At 37.5% G+C, this 19,165-nt stretch overlaps 1 protein-coding gene across 1 annotated transcript; it reads left to right on the top strand.

The window, feature by feature from the left end:
- The first annotated feature begins 7,877 nt into the window (after positions 1-7,877).
- Positions 7,878-17,435, top strand: LOC139133968 (betaine--homocysteine S-methyltransferase 1-like). Its single transcript, XM_070700795.1, has 7 exons — positions 7,878-8,178; positions 10,493-10,683; positions 11,213-11,407; positions 11,969-12,080; positions 13,097-13,293; positions 14,295-14,376; positions 15,655-17,435. The coding sequence occupies exons 1-7, from the start codon at positions 8,160-8,162 to the stop codon at positions 15,939-15,941; spliced, it is 1,083 nt and encodes a 360-aa protein (XP_070556896.1). The 5' UTR covers positions 7,878-8,159; the 3' UTR covers positions 15,942-17,435.
- Positions 17,436-19,165: the final 1,730 nt, after the last annotated feature.

Here is a 19,165-nt window from a genome sequence, read left to right as displayed (position 1 = left end):
GGTCGTCAGATGTGTGGTCAGTTTTAAAATCGTGCATGAATCGTAGGCAGTGCAATGCAAATAGTATAAGCTTAAAGGAATGGTATGATTATTTTAAAAATTTATATGAGCAATGTGGTGACACAGTGTCAGGAGATGAAAATCTTACACACACTGTAAATGATTTTTTACATGGCATGGACACGTCATCGACCAGTATTCAAGATGACGATATTTTGAACAAGAGTATTTCTATTGAGGAAATCGCATCGAGTCTGAAAAGATTAAAATCTTGTAAATCACCCGGAGTTGATGGCATTCCTGGAGAATTTTTGAAATTTTCAGCAGATGTTACTATTCCCTTTATACACGTTTTGTTTAATAGAATTTTTGAATCTGGTTATTTTCCCGAAGAATGGGCTAGAGGTGTTGTTATTCCTCTGTTTAAAAAGGGAAATAGAAATGATACAGGTAATTATCGGGGTATTTCTCTTTTAAATGTTTTACCTCAATTCTAAATGAGCGTTTGACATCATGGGCGGAACTCAATGAATTAAGATTTGATTGTCAAGCGGGTTTTCGAAGGGATCACAGCACAGTTGATAATATCTTTGTTTTGCACGCAATGATACAAAAATATTTGAGTGTAAGGGGTGGGAAATTTTATTGCCTTTTCGTTGATTTTGCAAAGGCATTTGACAGTGTGAATCATTCTTTACTTCTTTATAAGCTTTCTCTTCTCGGTGTCTCAGGTAAAATGTTTTCCATTCTTCGCTCCATGTACTCTAATGTGAAATCATGTGTAAAGTCTGGGTCTAAGCTTTCAAATTATTTTGATTGTCCATCTGGTGTTAGGCAGGGATGTATGCTTAGCCCTGTACTATTTACTTTTTTTATTGAAGAATTGAACGACATGTTAAAAAACTCTGGTAGCATTGGAATTCAATTAACACAAGATATGTACAACTTATTTTCACTGCTGTACGCTGATGATGTTGTAATATGCTCTGACTCTGTTGTAAACTTACAGAAGTTGATTAATATTTTGGGTGAATTTTGCAGTAAATGGTCAATGGCTGTAAATATTAATAAGACAAAAATAATTGTTTTTCGTAATGGAGGTCATAGAGCTCGCACAGAAAAGTGGGTTTTGAATGGTCAAAATATTGAAGTTGTTTCCTATTATAAATACCTAGGTATTGTTTTATCTTCTAGAAATAGATGGGGCAAAGCGGTTTCTACATTAGCGGAGCAAGCTAATAAAACACTAGCCATGCTATGTGTTGCGACAAAAAAAATTGGAGGATTGCCATGTAACACACATTTTATGCTTTTTAACACAACTATCTTACCTATTATGATTTACGCTTCTGAAATATGGGGCTTCCAACGTTATGAAAAACGTGAACAAATACAAAGAAAGTGGTGTAGGGCCTTTTTAGGTTTGCCACCATGTGCAACAAATGAAGCCGTTGTAGGAGAATGTGGTAGATTTCCTATTTTTGTGTACTCTCTGAAACGCTGTATTAAGTTTTGGGTAAGGTTGTTTGAACTACCCTCTTCAAGATTGCCACGCCAAGCATATGTCATGCTTTTCCAACTTGATTAATTAGGGAGGCATAACTGGGTTACATCAATTAAGAATATTTATATTCTTATGGTTTTGGCTTTGTATGGCTGGCACAGGAGATTGGTAACAAAGAAATGTTTTTAAGTGATTTTGAGAAAGGGTAAAAGATATTTGCAAGCAACAATGGCGGGGAAACATTATGAAAATAAATAAAATGCGTACATATAATGAGCTTAAGAGCGCCCTTGAACCAGAGAAATACGAGGGATAGTGGTCAAAGTATTTCGATCATAACCACCAGCCCGAGGGCAGGCAAAATATCGTGATATTGCCCTAGCTCCCATGTGTTATTATTTTTATTAAATCGAACAAGTAAACATGCAAAGACACAAAAGCACAAAGACTTCTTCGAGTACAGTTCGCCTTTCTGAGTCCGGACCTCAGCGTAAAATGTTGTCAGTGCCGAGTCTAGGGTTGCCGCTGAAAGTTTGCCGATCTCCTAGGTGGCGTATCCAAATTTGTTGCTTGCATAGTCGCTGAACACAGAAATTGCATTCCTTGTTGCCATTTTTGTTCGTTTGCTGTTTACTTGCATCAAAATATTGTCTAACTGTGCTGGTGACAGCTGTGCATGACGTTTCGCAGCCATAGTTGCCGACTGCAAGTACAAGCGAACGACAATTTGTTAAGCGCAGAAAGGATGCGCAGTAAGTAAAATGACGTCATCCATGTAATAACAAATGCAGAGGGCATCATCAAGTTCTTTTACATGTCACGTGAGTCGTGTTTAACCAATGGCAGTGCACGGTGAATGAGTGAGGTGTAATATATTATATTATATATATATATATATATTCTCCTTATTGTTTCTGCAAAGGCGAATGCGATGTGATAATCACAGCGGGGGTTGATAACGGGAAAATCACTACGGACAGCGATTGCCCGTACCGTACTGATGACATTGCTACTGTTGTTTGTAACCCTGGTTACGAGACGAATTCCTCGTTTCAGTCAGTAGAGTGTCAGGGTGGTACATGGAATGACACGTTACCGCAGTGTGTAGGTATGTCTGTACCTGTAAGAGATGTTGTTTCAAGCTTCAAAATAAATATAAAAATCGATTAGTACCAGCATTTTGAGGGTAGCCTGAGCACTTGCTTTAGGTGTATTGCAAATGATCTTTTGTCAGCGGAAACGTTTACCATTCAACCATGTGCGGGGCAAGAACTTGCAGAACTTGCATAACTAGTGGTTTTCAATAATGAAACATAAGGTTTAGACTAAATAAGACATTGAAAAACTTCAACATTAATATTACAATATTGTAACTATACTCTTTTAAAATCAGTATTATGAGTAAGTAAATGTTTACATCACTAGTGTCTTGGTTTGATTCAATCGACTTATTTACTTTTTCCTTCAGAGAAAATACAGACAACACTAACAGTTCCTTCGATCGGTACTTCCGAAGATTTCACTTCGACAGGTATGTTCCTATTTCCGTACATTCGTTAATGATGAGCACACTTAGAATCGCAGAGACGAAGTAATTAACGAATGATCCGTTTTGTCATTTCATTCACGGAACTTCAAAAACCGCTTTAGACGAAATTGTTTGTGATTTCTCATTTTTAAAAATGTCCATACTAATACTACGATATGGTAGCCGTACTCTCCTATACGTCCACAATTAGCGTGACACAGTAACTAAGTGTTTATATCACTGATAACTTGGTTTGATGCAATCATCGACTAAACGACAATTTAACTCCATTTTTTCAGAGCAAACGCAGACAACACCGACTGTTCCTTAGATTGAAACTTCCGAAGATTTCACTTCGACAGGTATGGTCTTCTTTTCCTACACTCATTTATGATGAGCACACTTAACATTTCAGAGATTTCAAAGCAAATGAATGATTTACCTTTATCATTCGTTCACAGAACTTGAAACAACGAGTAGCACAAATGACACATCGGGACTGTCGATTGGTAGGTTTCAACTTAATCCCGGATTGTTTTACTCCGTCTGAAATAGTTTGTTGTGTAATATCAAATGATATCAGTAGAAATATTCTAAAATTTCCTTTATCTGTTTAGTTTACACATGTCAGAAACGTACAGTTCTTTAGCAGATTAAAATTCGCGATGAATTTTGTGTCTAACAGGCTTAACATTCGGCGTTACAATTGGCGTGATGGGCTTTGTCGTGTTGGTTTATCGTACTTACTTTTCTAGTGATTCGTAGACGTTGCAAGGCAGGGTAAGTTATTTATCGGTTAATTGATGTGGTTATTATCTATGTCAAGTACGTTTTCCAAATATTCATGATGATGATGATGATGAAGATGATGACGATGATGAAGATGATGATGATGACGACGACGATGGTGATGATGACAAACATGATGATGGTGGTTGTTGTGAGGGTGGCAGTAGTGGTGACCAGTGATATTTCCCTTTTTGAAATTCATGTAAATTCCAGTACTATAACAGCGGTATTACAAATTCACGTTTAAGAATTGAAATAATTCACTATCAATATTGTACTTTCTTCAAAACAGTCCGTCAACTCGTCAATACAATTCGTCATTTTTAAAGCAATCCTTCCACTACTTTTTTATTTGCCGTAATAGGCCCAAGGCGGCGTGCACAATTAATTTTGTTTCCCATGTTTTTCAAAGTTTACGAGACAAAACTGATACCAGTAGTTATGTCGACTTCGTACAAGATACAGCTCCTTCCAGTGATACTGGCAGAGAAAATCACCAATATGAAACTATTGATGACAAAATGATTGGTAACGCATAGAGGATGAATCCTGTCGTTTCTGTTACGCCAGACAGTGATCCGTCAGACATCGTTCGCAATGACCAACCTGAAACAAATGTCAACAACAGTTTTTCTGGGACGGAGTCCCCATCGGCTGAGACACCTGATTTCGAAGCAAACGTGCAAGAGCGTTTACAATCAGGATTTGTTGAGAACATCGCGTACGAAGGAGTTGGTCATCTTCGTTTTATTCAATTTTTTACTGAGAGGATCTCAATGTCAAAATGAACACATGGAGAAATCGAAGAAAAACTATAACAAAGCGTAAATATGACAGATGATAGATAGATAGATAGATAGATAGATAGATAGATAGATAGATAGATAGATAGATAGATAGATAGATAGATAGATGGATGGATAGATAGATAGATAGATAGATAGATAGATAGATAGATAGATAGATAGATAGATAGATAGATAGATAGATAGATAGATAGATGGATAGATGGATGGATGGATGGATGGATGGATGGATAGATAGATTAAACTGATAAATAACTTTTGTTGCTACCCAACTTGAACACTGTAAACATTTTTATTACAATCATTTATGAATTATTGTATCATAAAAGAAATGTTTAAATTCTAGAACCATGTAACCTGATATACGTACATATATATTTGGAATTGCTGGTAATTTTGGCGTCATTTCGATAAGAACGTTTGAAAGGCAAATCATGAGCACAGTATTTTTTAACTTTCCGAAGAAATCCAAGAACTTGTATGTAGTATTAAAGGGAAGATATAAAGGACTAAATATTTTCTTAAGTCTCTGAAGAAACATAGTTACTTGAAATACTATCCAATGTGCGACATTTTTGTTACATTCTTTTACAATTATTTAAAAACTTAAATGTCAAAAGTACTTATTCGTATCAAATATCACGCTATATGTTTTATACGTATTTTTTTCAATATTTATGATATTTGTTATGTCCATGGTTGTTTATATAGACATACCATTTACATTATCTTATTTGACGTTTGCAGTTCGAAACAATACACTGATTATCATTCAATGTTCATGGTGCTGAATATATTAATGTAAAATTTACTGAAAGAGAAAACTTACAAAACTTGGTACTGCTGATGTTTTACGCCATTGTGAAACATTATTTAATAATCAAGCTGGATCTCTTAAAATATTTGATTTCGCTCAAATGTCATCAAAAGCAGTATTTTTTCCTTGGTCATGATTTCTACTGAGAAATGCGTGGAATTTTCGACTCAAAACATACAACTATTCAGTGCAGTGGAAGGATGTCGACCCTGAGATACACAGCGCATCATTTGCCCACAAGGAATACAAGACTTCCATATTGTTGGAGATTTTCTGGACTATTTCATTGCTCTATTTCCTCACAAAGACGAGTTAAGACATAGTAGCCTAAGGTGCTCATTTTTGTCGAATAAACGAGAAGCATTTGCTAAAAATTGGAACATAAACACATTGACTGTAACCCTCGACCACAAACCGGGAAGGTGGTAAAGGAAGGGTGGCGTCGGAACTCTGCTTAACGGTTGCCAGTGACCCCTACGACCGATGTAAACACTGTATCTAGGGTACGTTGACAATTGATGAAAGTTCAAACATGTTTGTTAACAATGAATATCATAAAATTTAAATGTTGCAGCTAAGTTGATGTGATGCACCTAGATATCATGCATGGAATACAAGAAAGTCTGACAGGCGCAGTTCCGACGATACCCTCCCTTTAATGTATGAATATCTTCTACCGGTAACTTTTACCAGCCCTCTACTTTTGCAGTGAGAAGGAAAAATCGCTATATTACTGTAGTGTCATTACATGTCAAGAAATATTGATTTTAAGCTTGTTCAACAATCTGAACAATACATGTATACCACATAAGATGAGTTGTAGTGTATATTAGATACCTTCTATTTGCTGTTGACGTTGGGAGCGACTTTGAATTTCATGTTGTCGAACGGTTTTGGCTAATTATCCACACAAACAGAGAAATTTACGAGGCCTAAAATACCATAATAAAATGTCGTGTAAACAACGAAGGTAGAAATCGGTAATTTTAGTAGTGTCTCCGTGTTAATTTGTAAGCCCTCGTATATATTTTGCCAAATTGTCCACCTGTTGAATTCTATAAACATCGTTAAGGTTCAACTACTGTTCACATTATTTGATGAAAATATTGGGACTTTATAGATCGATAAATCGATTTGTAAAGGCGTTAACATACAATTAAGGTTGCATAAGTCACCATAGCTTTACGTTGTATGACACAAAGACAGAGTCAAAGCAACCCTTAAATGGACAAAAGTTTGTCGAACTATATATGTCTCTACCGTTGACCTTCAACGTCTGTCTTTGGAGGAAAAACACAACAAGCGGTGTAACCAGCATGCAGAGTCATTGCGACAAACAATTTTCCGTTTTATTATGAGCGGGAACTAGCACTTCCAGAAAAAGTCAGCAGACAAGTTATTCCATTATGTGTTATGTTGCTTCTGATATTGAAATACTCATATTTTTTTTGTGGAATATTTTATTTTTGATCACCCCAACACATGGACGTACATGCTTGGACGCCCATGCTGGGCATTATATCTTTCTCTGTGAATCCTGCCCATTTATACCGTGTGCGTTGTTCTCGATTTGGTGTACTCAGTGATTTTTTATCAGGCTAGAGGAATTCAAAGTCGGACGAGGTAACGATATCAGTAATCCAGAAATGCGATCCAAAAATTGATTTCTCACGTCTATATCGACAATTTTAATCTATTCAAGACACCACCTATAATCGATGAAGCGACTGCACAGAGCAACCCCACCGAGTCAACATAAAACATAGACAGTGTAAGCCAGATCTCTTCTATGTCCTTTGTAATACTGTCTATGCATAAACGTATCGGTCGGATTATCGTGAACAATAATACTTGTTTTGTTGTAATTTAAGGTAGTATGCGCCTCGAAAGTGAAAGACTTAAACTTTGCTCAAACTTTCCTGAATGAGACTTTCAACAATTCTCTTACCAAATCAACAATAAAAATCGGGGGTCGCCGTGCAAAGTTTGGAACTAGCGAAACAAATTACCCAGCATTTTGCGATATTTTGAATTCAAAATGGCCGCCATTCCTGTGTCAACTCAAGGGAAGAAAAATAAAATTTTGGATTTTCGAAAAACTAAGCCGGCGAAAGTTTCTTTCCCCGAGAGATTTAAAATGAGCCCTCACAAGTGGTAGATCAGAAAAGAATTGTAGAAATTTGGGAGTCCGACTATTTGTCCCCGAGGCGCGTTCTACCTTTATTTGGACGGGTTTGAGGCTGTGAGTGGGACGGTCCTGGGACGAGGCTGCCTTATAATTCACCATGATTGGCTACGGCCTTCCAGCGTTCAACGAACTCTTCGAAGTGTTCAAAGACATTATCGATATTGCGTAATAAACAAAGCTCTGCTGTTGACTACTGACAGAAAACCAAGGCTATGTCGTGTGATGTTAGACTAGTCACAAAGGAATAGCATTTCTCGGGCGTACACAACCTGCACGTAATACTGCCGAAGTGTAGTGTTTCAATTTCGAGATCACTTCGCCATCAAAGCGACGGTCTGCTGAAACATATTTCTTCGTACAGTACATATATTATCAATTTACACCGTGAAGGGGCACAGAATGAGACTGCGCAGGGAGTCGTCACATATATCGCGTCACATGACAAATTTATAGTTCAAGAATTAATCAAAGTGGCTGTAGTAGGTGATAAAGTAGGAGTTTTGCTGGGAACAGAGGACGGAAACAATATGTCGAGACACAACAAAGGTGAGAGAAAACATATCTCAGAGCAGAATCTTTCACTCCACTGTTTTCTAAATGATACTTGATTTTCTTGGGTTTCGCCCATCAAAATCTTTTGAGTGAAAAAATGTTCTAAAGAGGTTAGGTATCTAATATCAGCGGAGGAGGAGGTGTCAAGTGCGAATGTGTAAAGGGACCGTGGTTTAATCAACAGGGGTTGGTGACATGACATTGAAAAACACTATTCATGTTGTTTGACCATAGGTACGGTGTTCAAGGAGCACTTCAAACGCGTCCCTGCCCTAACACATGTTTCAGTGATTTCAGATGAATTTGGAAATCCCATCTCATGAGCATTTCATTCGTATCTTGGCATTAAGTTGTTGATGTTCGTAAAGTCTTACGAGACGGGGAAAGCCTTTGTTGGGGAGAGACGTCATTGATTAGTCGTTGTTGTGAGAAGAACAGCGAAAAGCGTCACTTGCTAGGGATCGGGAGAAAAGAAAACCAATCGGCAGAGGGAGACATTTTAAAGCAGATGCGAGAGAGCAGCTGCCAACAGATTTCACTTTTCCAAACATACATTATATTGAATTCATCATTTTAAGTGTGCAACTCTGGTTAGTGAATAGCTGCAGTACAGAACTTAAATGACAATCATGTTACTATTCCCGCAATTTTGAATATCATATATATTTTAGGTATTGTAGCTGGCTACTGTCGAATGCCGGTACTGAGTAGGATTTGTGTTTGATGGCAACTTTGATTTCCCATAACCTACGACCAAGTTATAAAAATGACCGTCTCCAAAGACTAGCATTTTCCGACGAAGATACTCAGGATCAAAAATAGTTCGGACTTTCTTTTTGCATTTCGATGTCCGCGTTGGTGCTTAAATGTATTTTGTTTGAACTTTAATTTGAATAATTTTGTGGCTTCAAGATACATTAAACCTGCTTGAATCAAAATACAGACAGTTCTGAAAGATGGCTGTAGCATTCTGTGGTAATATATAAAGTTATAAGGCCCCTGGAAATCATAGCAATGAGCACGAATTTCTACGAATCCACCTGCCGGCGTTATTTCATTACTATACCGCCTAAAGTTCCATGGACTTGTCAAGACGATAAATTAATCAGTAGCCAAGCTGACAGCTGTCAAGAGGAGTCGTGCCGCTATATTTTTTAAAGTAGGAAATTTAGCTCATCGCTACTGTGGTGGCCGATGGGGCATGAATTGGTAATCTTGTGCCATATAGAGATTCCATTCCATTCAAAATGCATTGTACGTTATCTAAAGTGCTCGCTAGTTCGGCCTCTTTAGCTGCGCTCGTTAGGAATGAAGATACATCCAGTGGAAATTTCTCGGAATTTCCTTTATTCTGTCCCTTGTATTACGGTATGCATGATTCTTGAACTTCAACAATGATCAATTTTGTTAACATTTTGCAATAATAACTGAACTACCAGCCACATGTCACTATTTCAACCTCTGGAATTATTCTTAAATAAATATCACTAACTCGCGTATGAAAGTAATTTTATTCTTTTCGATTTTGTTCAGTTATTAAGAATAACTTAATCCTTGCTAATTTTAGGAAATGTGTGTCTTCATTTCGAAGATGAGCATATTAGCTGCGACTATTATAGGGCTGTCTAACACCTAATTAATAACCACACGATGATGCAAGTGTGTATACTAAACAATGGTAGTCAATATGTATATTCAATTTCAGTATGATGTCACATTGATTTTACAAACGAGAAATATTTTGTTTGGTTACAAACAAAAATAAAATATTAGACAAACCCACACAACGTAGATATAGACAATAGACAAGTATGCAATATGTGACACAAATAATACAATATCTTAAATTATGCGATATCTATTTCCCTCGAGATATTTAAAAGTAATGATCATACGAATATATTCCAATAACAAGATGGCTAAATTGTAAGATATTTCAGGGTTCCCTCCACAGATTTTGTTGCAACAACAAAGTGCCCAAGGTCGTACGCACAGATTTAATACCAGACAGAGCACCTATCGTGACTGTACATATCTTTTTGTTAACGACTTTCCAATTAGCCATTACCCGTAGCAAGGATCGACAGGAAAAGTCTGAAGTGTTTTGACTCATTTGGTTTTTTTGCCAGTTAGTGTCAGTGATCGTGCCCATCTATTACAAGAAAAGGACTCTCTCTCTCTCTCTCTCTCTCTCTCTCTCTCTCTCTCTCTCTCTCTCTCTCTCTCTCTCTCTCTCTCTCTCTCTCTCTCTCTCTCTCTCTCTCATAAGTATCATCTACCAATGTTCCTAAACTCTTCATCTTCACAGGATTTTTGGAAAGGATACGGAATGGACAGAGTGTACTCGCGGCGGAAGGATATATTTTCCACTTTGAGAGAGAGGGTTACATGCAGGCCGGAGCTTGGTGTCCGCTAGTTGTGCTAGATCATCCGGAAGTCGTTGAACGCGCATACAAAGATTTTGTTCACGCCGGCAGTGATGTTGTTGTGGCGTTTACGGTATAGATTCTTATATATTTTAAATTTCAATTACACGATAGGGCTTGCTTACATTGATTCGTACATAAGCACGCATATATATATATATATATATATATATATATATATATATATATATATATATATATATATATATTATCATAAACTGAGTATCATAAACTGAGCATGTATGTATGTATGTATGTATGTATGTATGTATGTATGTATGTATGTATGTATGTATGTATGTATGTATGTATGCTCGTACGTATGTATGTATGTATGTATGTATGTATGTATGTATGTATGTATGTATGTATGTATGTATGTATGTATGTGAAAGGTGTGATATTAGATTTGATAGCATTTCCGTTTAAGTTAAATCGAATTTCACCTATCAATTTACATTGCTCTTTGTATATCTGGGGGACATAGCTAATCATCTTGCTCAGGTAAATTTCAGTTAGGCACAAGCAATTTATCTGTAGCTAGAACCTCATCAAGCATATAAATGGCATTCATGCTTATACTAAGTTTCATCCACTGCCAGTATGACACTTATCGCGAGAAGCTGCGCCTTTTCAACATCGAGGACAAACTCGAACTGTTGAATAGAAAAGCTCTGGGTATGGCCAGAGAAGTAGCCGACGAGACTGGTACCTTGCTGGCGGGAAATATATCCAATACAAATATTTATCATCCTGACAGTCAAGAGAGAAATTCAGAGATCAAGGCCATGTTCAAGGTAACTGTTAATATAACAACATTCAGCTGATTTCATTGATTTTCTGACATAAAACGTAGCATATCATTTGAGTTTTTGCTGCATTGCCATGGTTATATTCATGCACAGACACTGGACCTACTATTGTAGGTCTTGTAACTTCGAATATCATTTCGACAATGGAAATATTCCTGTAGACTGTCATTATGTATGCCTTAACTCTTATGGCGTCGTGTCTGTACCTATGGCTGTCAATTCTCTGTAGAGTCACGCTTTGGGTTTGAAACGACGGATCCGATCTCCATCACATGCATTGACACTGTAGAACAATAAAATTATCTTTCCTTGATATTCACTATGGTCCCGAAGCATGACAAAAGTGCACATTACCGCTGCTGATAAAATTTTGGAGAAGTGTGAACGCCTACAGCTGCAGAAACAACAAAAACAATATATTACTGGGGCACATACTGTTAAATCAACATAAGCGAGTCACCGTAAATAGGATACTGAAAAAGAAGAACTGCGAGGGCGATACATCCACGATTTTTTAAATCTACTTCTATTTCTCTTTCATTGCAGGAAATGATTGAATGGTCTTTGGATTACAATGTTGATTTTATCATTGGTGAGACGTTTATGCATCTTGGTGAAGCCATGATTGCATTGGAGGCTATCAAACAATATGGCAAAGGTATCGATTTAATGGTACTCGTTGAACACATAGAATGTTCCTTCATCCAATCGATGTTTTTCACCTTTTGTTAAATGGAACGTGGATCTTAAGGTTTGAACCACAGACGAGGGACAGTCACTGTGTTTAAACTTTGAATGCTTATAGGTGTATGTACACCGAGACTGAATGATGGCCCAGTGTTTTGGAGAGAGTTTTAAGTCCAGCATCGAATAGTAGCTTCGGTGGAAGTGAAACGAATTTAAGACCGTTTAAACTGATGTTCCGGATATTGGAAATGTTTGTGCGCATATCGAAACCACCGGGCGATGATTTTTACGGGCGCATATTCTATTTTGCGCTTGGCTTCCTGACTATGAAGTGGTTAAAGGCACTGTAGCATGCATTCAAAAATATAGGGAAGATAATCTAAGCAGAACAGTGGCCTATGTGTTACGTCGACTTCAATTTTTTTGCAGAAACACAAGTTGTATTGCAGATAAAAAGAACCGAGTCTTTTGAGTGTTTGGATAGTGCTGTCAAATTACTAATCGAGTAGATGAGATCTAAACAGACACTATAGGTACAGTTCCGTCTGTCAAAAACCTCTGAGGGACTGCATCAATTTATTCCACTCACTACTTATATGCTTCCATGTGCGTCTCATATAAAACTGATTTGCATCCGTCTGCATGCATAAATTATATTTAATTTTGTCCACTCCGAGTGTTGTTCTTACTATTTTCACTTCAGTCTCTTTTTTATGAATTCGATGAGTTATTTGATTCATCTATCCAAACACTCAAAAGACTGTTCTTTTTATCCACCATGTTATCTACAACTTGTATGTGTTGCCCAAAAAGTAAACGTAACATATGGGCAACTGTCCAGCTTGGATCTCCCTGTAAACATCCTTGTGTGTCCATGTCCGTCTCAAAGTCTGCCACTTTGTCCTCATACGTTACTGTGAGCCTTAAACAGCGAGTCATATGTTGAATTTACGCACGTAACGGCCGATTATGTGTTAATCTTGATAGGGATTCCATCCGTCATAATGCTAGCAACGTATTGCATCGCAACGAAGGACGGACAAGCCACCCTATCAGACGGTGTGCTCGTTACCGAGGCCTGTAAGAAACTGGAAGACGCCGGGGCTGACGTTGTAGGTCTCAACTGTGGTCGTGGTCCAGCAACTTTGATGCCGATTATGAGAGAAGTTAGAAAAGTTTGCAAGGTGAGTTGAATTAAAAGAATCTCAATCCCACAGGAACTGGGATAAGATATCTCACACGAGTTTGGGATGTTTTGTCTCGCAGGTGCCGCAGGTGATGGTGGGACAAAATATCCCTCCGGGTTTGGAAATCTTATCCCAGGTCCTCGGGTATGTAAGATCATTTTTCTCACATGACCACAACATGTAAATTCACACTAGATATATGTGCTCGACGACGTGCATTATCCAAAATTGTCAGAGCATCGTCCTCTGGCACTCTGTGGCACTCCATTGAAAAGCATGTCATAAACGAAAAGAGTTTTTGTACATGACCCTTTCCTCTGGTTCACATTCACTCGTTAGCATATTTTCATGCTTCTTTCACGCCTTCGACTATTTGTACTTTGTAAATGTTAATTGAATGGTGACTTATAAACCCATTGGGCTAGATAACTCATAGAGTTGCAAGTCACAATAATAAACAATTACTACTACCATGGTTCAACTCGATTTATTAAATACAGATCACGCCGTTGGATAACGCGCACGCCAGTAGAAACACGTTTATTTATCCAAATAGAGCTGCTGTCACTCAAAGCTTTCGATGTACACAGAGTGTAAGATTTATTTATTTTACATTTCCGATCTTGCTCTTCCAGTGGCAAGGAATATGCGAAATGTTTTTTTAATCCAGAATACCAATATAAAGAGTTAACATTAAAATGGTAAATTAAATTATGTAAGCTCCAATTTAAGAATTATGTGACGACGCCTGAAGTTAGCTTTACCCAACAATTCATTTCATTCCAGAGTGCTCTCTCTCTCTCTCTCTCTCTCTCTCTCTCTCTCTCTCTCTCTCTCTCTCTCTTCTCTCTCTCTCTCTCTCTCTCTCTCTCTCTCTCTCTCTCCGCACTTGAGCCCGAGTTCCCGAGTTTCGAACCAGTCATACACCTCTTTACAGTAGGAGAAAAAGCATTGTTGGAATTGATTAATTTGAAGTCATCGTTATTGCTCGCTTTCAGGGCCCTCTAGCGGCGGTACCGATTCCGTTCCGAACAACTACAGAGGAACCGACATTTTACGTCCTTACAGATCAAACCAACGGTGAGTGGTGTTCTCGGCTCATTGAGAGAAAATCTTCCGCAAATTTATGTCCAGAAGTTATAAAGTGAAATTCTCTATAATGCAAGAAATTTATGACGTCATCACGTTCACATAATCTACTCATATACTTTCCATTTAACTATCTGGGTCTCCTGTATACTTAATCATAACGTATCTGCCAATTCGGTTTAAACTATCCTCTTGTGACATTACCTCCGATCACACTACCTTTATACAGTTTGCCTTTTTATTAGAACTTTTCCCTGTGCAAATTTAAACTATTTAAATCTGACAAAAATATCAAAAGACAGCGGATCTTAAGAATTTTAATTCTTTATATTTACCTTATTTTAAATTTAGCTTGGGAATTTTTCCTTTTCACGGAAGTCCCCTGAGTATATTCTACTTTTCGCTGAACTTTTCACCTTAAGAGTTATGCGCGCCTCAAAACAGTTTCAAACTTCGGCTCAACCTTTCCTCAGTGATAAAATTAAGAGTTCTCTCTCTCTCTCTCTCTCTCTCTCTCTCTCTCTCTCTCTCTCTCTCTCTCTCTCTCTCTCTCTCTCTCTCTCTCACACACACACACACACACACACTCACACACATGATCAAGAATAAGCGAGGGTATCTTCGCTGGAGAAACATACTATATTTTAACGAGATTCAAATTTCTAAATGATCTTGAAACTTTTTCAAAAAAGAGACAGGTCAGAACTATATTTATCTCACACGCTTCAAAATGAGTCCCAAAAATAAACAGCTAACAAGGAAAGTGTAATTGCATAGATTTTAGTATCCTAAAGCTGTCCAAATTTAAAATATATCTTATTAATTTACATAGATTTGCCTCATGCATCAACTAAAATGAATCCAACCTTACCTGCTATAGTTGCAATTTGCTGATTTATGGGTGCGGAACAAGTATTTGGCCCTTCAAGAGAATGAATTCTCTGCCAAAAACTGAACTTGTAACTCCATTCAAGTACATATTTTCTAATAGCCTGGACATGGAAAATACTGTGACATCACCGTGTATTTTATTCAAAGCTACTATAACATGATCATTATGTAAACAATGTTTACAAAATACACACCGTAATTATCTAGGCTTTAGATAATAGGGGTTAAAACTCAGTTGATGGCAGAGGGTTTATTGTTTATCAGGGCCACACAGAACTTCCCATAGCTATTAGAAAGGCTGGTTATGAGAAGAATTTAGTTGACGCACACGGTGGACTTTCACACAGCAAAACAAAATGTATTTCCTTATATTGACAGGAAAACGGTTGCTTCCTGACAATCTGGAAGTGAAGTCCTGTTCCCGTGAAGATATTGAAGAGTTCGGCAAGGAGTGCCAAGAGTTAGGCATCCAATACGTCGGTATCTGTTGCGGTAATCGACCTTGTCTGACGCGCAGTCTGGCAGAGTCTCTCGGTCGCAAACCACCGGCAAGCCGCTTCACCACGGATATGTCCAGGCATTACACATATGGTGATGATCCGAAAGTCAAACAAAACGTTGCAGAAGAGAACCTGAAGTTGTTTTTCAATAAAATAGAACTTTAGTAAATGCCATCTTCCCCGCTACTGGCATGTCACTTATTAGACCGTAACGCCTATCATAGGTCCCACTATTAAAATGGATATGAAAGCTAAATGGAGCAATTATGTAATAAATAAAATGATTTGATGGGCCTCCTCGGTTGCCGTATACCAAATTAATTAAAATCTGGCCTATTTCATTATATACGAATACCTTTTTGGCCATTGTTAAATAAATTACAAAGACGTGAAATACTGTACGAATTTCACATAATTGAAGGTGGTACAGAGAGGGCGATGCGGATAAAAGCAACCGAGTCAGAAATCTAGTATGTGGATTCAACTTTGACGTCAGCTGAAAGAAAAAGGACAAGAACTTATAAGGGGAACATTATCTTTTGGGTAAATCTCTTGTTTACATAGATACTGATTATTTCGCTTCCTTGTATTCGAATAATTTTTCGTCATAGTTAAACTAATAACAAGGATCTTCACAAGAGTGGATTAGCCCAATCCTCGATCGATCATACTTTCAATACGATGATTTTGCACTTAAGTGCGTCAGAAAGTCATATGTGGTCGACCATATTTTCAACATGACGGATTTATACAAATAAGATTGCATAAGCAAAAGTAATGTTATAGTTTATACAGGAGTTTAATAACAGGAATGTCCGAGAAGAAAAGATGAATGAGTTTTGCTAGTCTAGTTTCGCTAAAAAAAAGAACTTTTTGCTATTAGACCTACAGCAGTTACGTTTGTCTGTATCTCAAACTCTTGCTGTAAAGACGAGTCGACTCTTTACCCATAATGCATTGCAATATTATGTAGCTTGATCCCCCTGGCACAAAACAAAAGCTTTTCAAGTTAGCCGTATATACATATTTTTGTAGTGAAGTTGGATCGAGAACAGAGGTGAAAGGTCAGCCTTCAAAGGCCGAGAGTCCATTGTTATTCAGAGCCTTGAAGCGCTATCGTTACGTCTGTGTTTTTTATCGAATAAAGTCTGAGAATTAAAAAGTTGAATGACGTTCATGACAACTTCTTGTAACCAAATAACATGCAAACATGTCCTGGTTCGACAAGTAACACTATTAGGCTTTGGCTAATACGAAAAAGTGAAGTTCTTGTAGTCAGCTGAACTCGACACAATAAGTACAGCAAAGTTATGAATGCTTTACGGCATAGAATTCAGTGTACTGGCTAACTAGCACCAATATCACCATACAGCCGTTAGCAGCTAAACGAGCACAAATACATGAGAATAGTAAAATTTATAATGACTTTAATCACAAGCCTTAGAATATATGATATTACCGTGTAAGATGTATTGTAATCTTTATAACAGTACGACGTAAGACTTAATCCGATTATTCTTGAAGAGAAATTAGTAATATCTTAGCTTCATTTATGTTTTGAAATGATACATACCTTTAATGAGAGACCTAAGTATGACATCACTTGGGGACCGATCGGGGCATTTTCTGACGAATATCTCAAATAAAAATGCCAGATACATGCTGGCACGCACTAACGTCAATTTGAGAGTTGTTTTTATTAGTTCTTCTTTTTCAAGGTATAATGTGACTCGAAAGTAAAGGACTTAATCATTTACGAAAACCTTTCTCAATGAAATTTTCAGTCACTCTCTTACAAATCAAGAATAAGAATCAGGAGTCACCCTATACAAAGTTTGGATTCGATCAAGAAAAACAAATTACCTGATATTTACCGATATTCTAAATTCAAGATGGCCGCCATCCCTGTGTTAACTCTATGGAGAAAAATAAAACTTCAATTTTCGAAAAACAAAGACGGTGACAAGTTTTCTTACTCCAAGAGCTGTAAAATAAGCCCCCACACGCGGCAGATCAAAAAGAATTGTAGAAATTTGAGATTGTGCCCGAGACGCGTTCTATACCTTAATGCAATTTTATTCTTTATTCTGTGATTTTCATCGCTTTTATTGACGTGTTGAACATAACACGGACCAATGATGTCAGATGATACGCAATACGATACAACTCTATTAGTGGGTTGCATGAAGCTCACTTTTCAACGAAAATCATCGAGAGTGGATAAAATTTTGATACAAACATATCCAGTCATTCTAGTGTGCCATTGATAATTTCTGACCTTCGTTGTTAAGTTGCATTCGACTTTCAAAAGACAATTGGGCAGCTTTCAGCTTTCTGCATGTAAGAGCTCCTCCAGCCAAAATCTAGGCTGGCTATTCCTATAAGTATGGCCATTAGTTATTTTTGATAGATTGTTTATGCTGCATTTGGTTTTATCTTTCTGTTCTGTGAAAGTTTAGTTTTCGCATTCCCTTTCTTCATCGTACGATGGGAATATTGCTTGCCTGAAACGTGGAATGCCTGGTGCTCCAGTGTTTCTTGAAGATTGTCCTTTGCTATCGAGCCATAACACCATCATTTGACTGAAATTTCACCCTAAACATGTTTTGCTTTTTCTTCGTGGAACACGGCCGGAAGTAGTTTGGGAGAATAGGATATTGTAGAAATGTATATTCAATCAGCAAATCGAAGCTCATCTACTTTTCTTTTTCTTTTCTTTTTGCAATTCTCTTGTTTTTATGGGTAATTTGTAATATTGTAACTGTCAGCAGCTAACTTGTGATAGATTTGAACAATTAAAAGATCCTATTCTCCCAAAAGCAGCTGCTAAGGAAAGGAAGTGTGACGGTTCGTAAGCTGTTGCTTTGCAGGCGGGGGGGGGGCAATCTCTTCTATCAAGGTTCGATGAATTGCAAGGTTTTCACAGCGGGAAACCAGATAACTCTTTCACACCCAATTATCTTACTACACCAAGTAGTTTGACCGATGAAAGTTTTGTTAATAAGGGCTAAAAAATCGGGTATATCAAATTTCCGTTAATTCAAACCTTCATTTTCAAATCAGGACCTAAAAGCTGTCACCTGATTGGTCAAAATTCTTATGTAAGTCGGAAACGCTGTGCTCATTACATATTCATGAGCAGCACCATATACATACTCGACATCAGGTAAGTTTTGGAGCAGAGAACAGGTGTGAAGTGTGGAGAACGCATTGTTCACAGTTAAGCGATAATGCTGCGTTATTACTGTGTACAGTCTCTCACGGTTTGCAACACTTTGAAAAGCTGCTGACTGCAGCTGCCTTAAACCTTCAGTCAAATTTTCAGTCTAGTCCAGCTCCCTTGTCAGCTGCCCAGTCATTCTAGCCTTAGAAAACCTGCGTTAGGATGA

The sequence above is a fragment of the Ptychodera flava genome, chromosome 1 (genome assembly GCF_041260155.1).
Source record: "Ptychodera flava strain L36383 chromosome 1, AS_Pfla_20210202, whole genome shotgun sequence".
Taxonomy (NCBI): domain Eukaryota; kingdom Metazoa; phylum Hemichordata; class Enteropneusta; family Ptychoderidae; genus Ptychodera; species Ptychodera flava.
The sequence above is the reverse complement of the archived record's forward strand: the minus strand, read 5'-3'. Positions and strand labels throughout refer to the sequence as shown.

Bases quoted from the DNA above. Each gene is read 5' to 3' on its own strand.
- LOC139133968 (XM_070700795.1), top strand. The intron at 10,684-11,212 runs GTATAGATTCTT...ATCCACTGCCAG, and splicing joins ATGTTGTTGTGGCGTTTACG to TATGACACTTATCGCGAGAA. The intron at 14,377-15,654 runs GTGAGTGGTGTT...TTATATTGACAG, and splicing joins CCTTACAGATCAAACCAACG to GAAAACGGTTGCTTCCTGAC.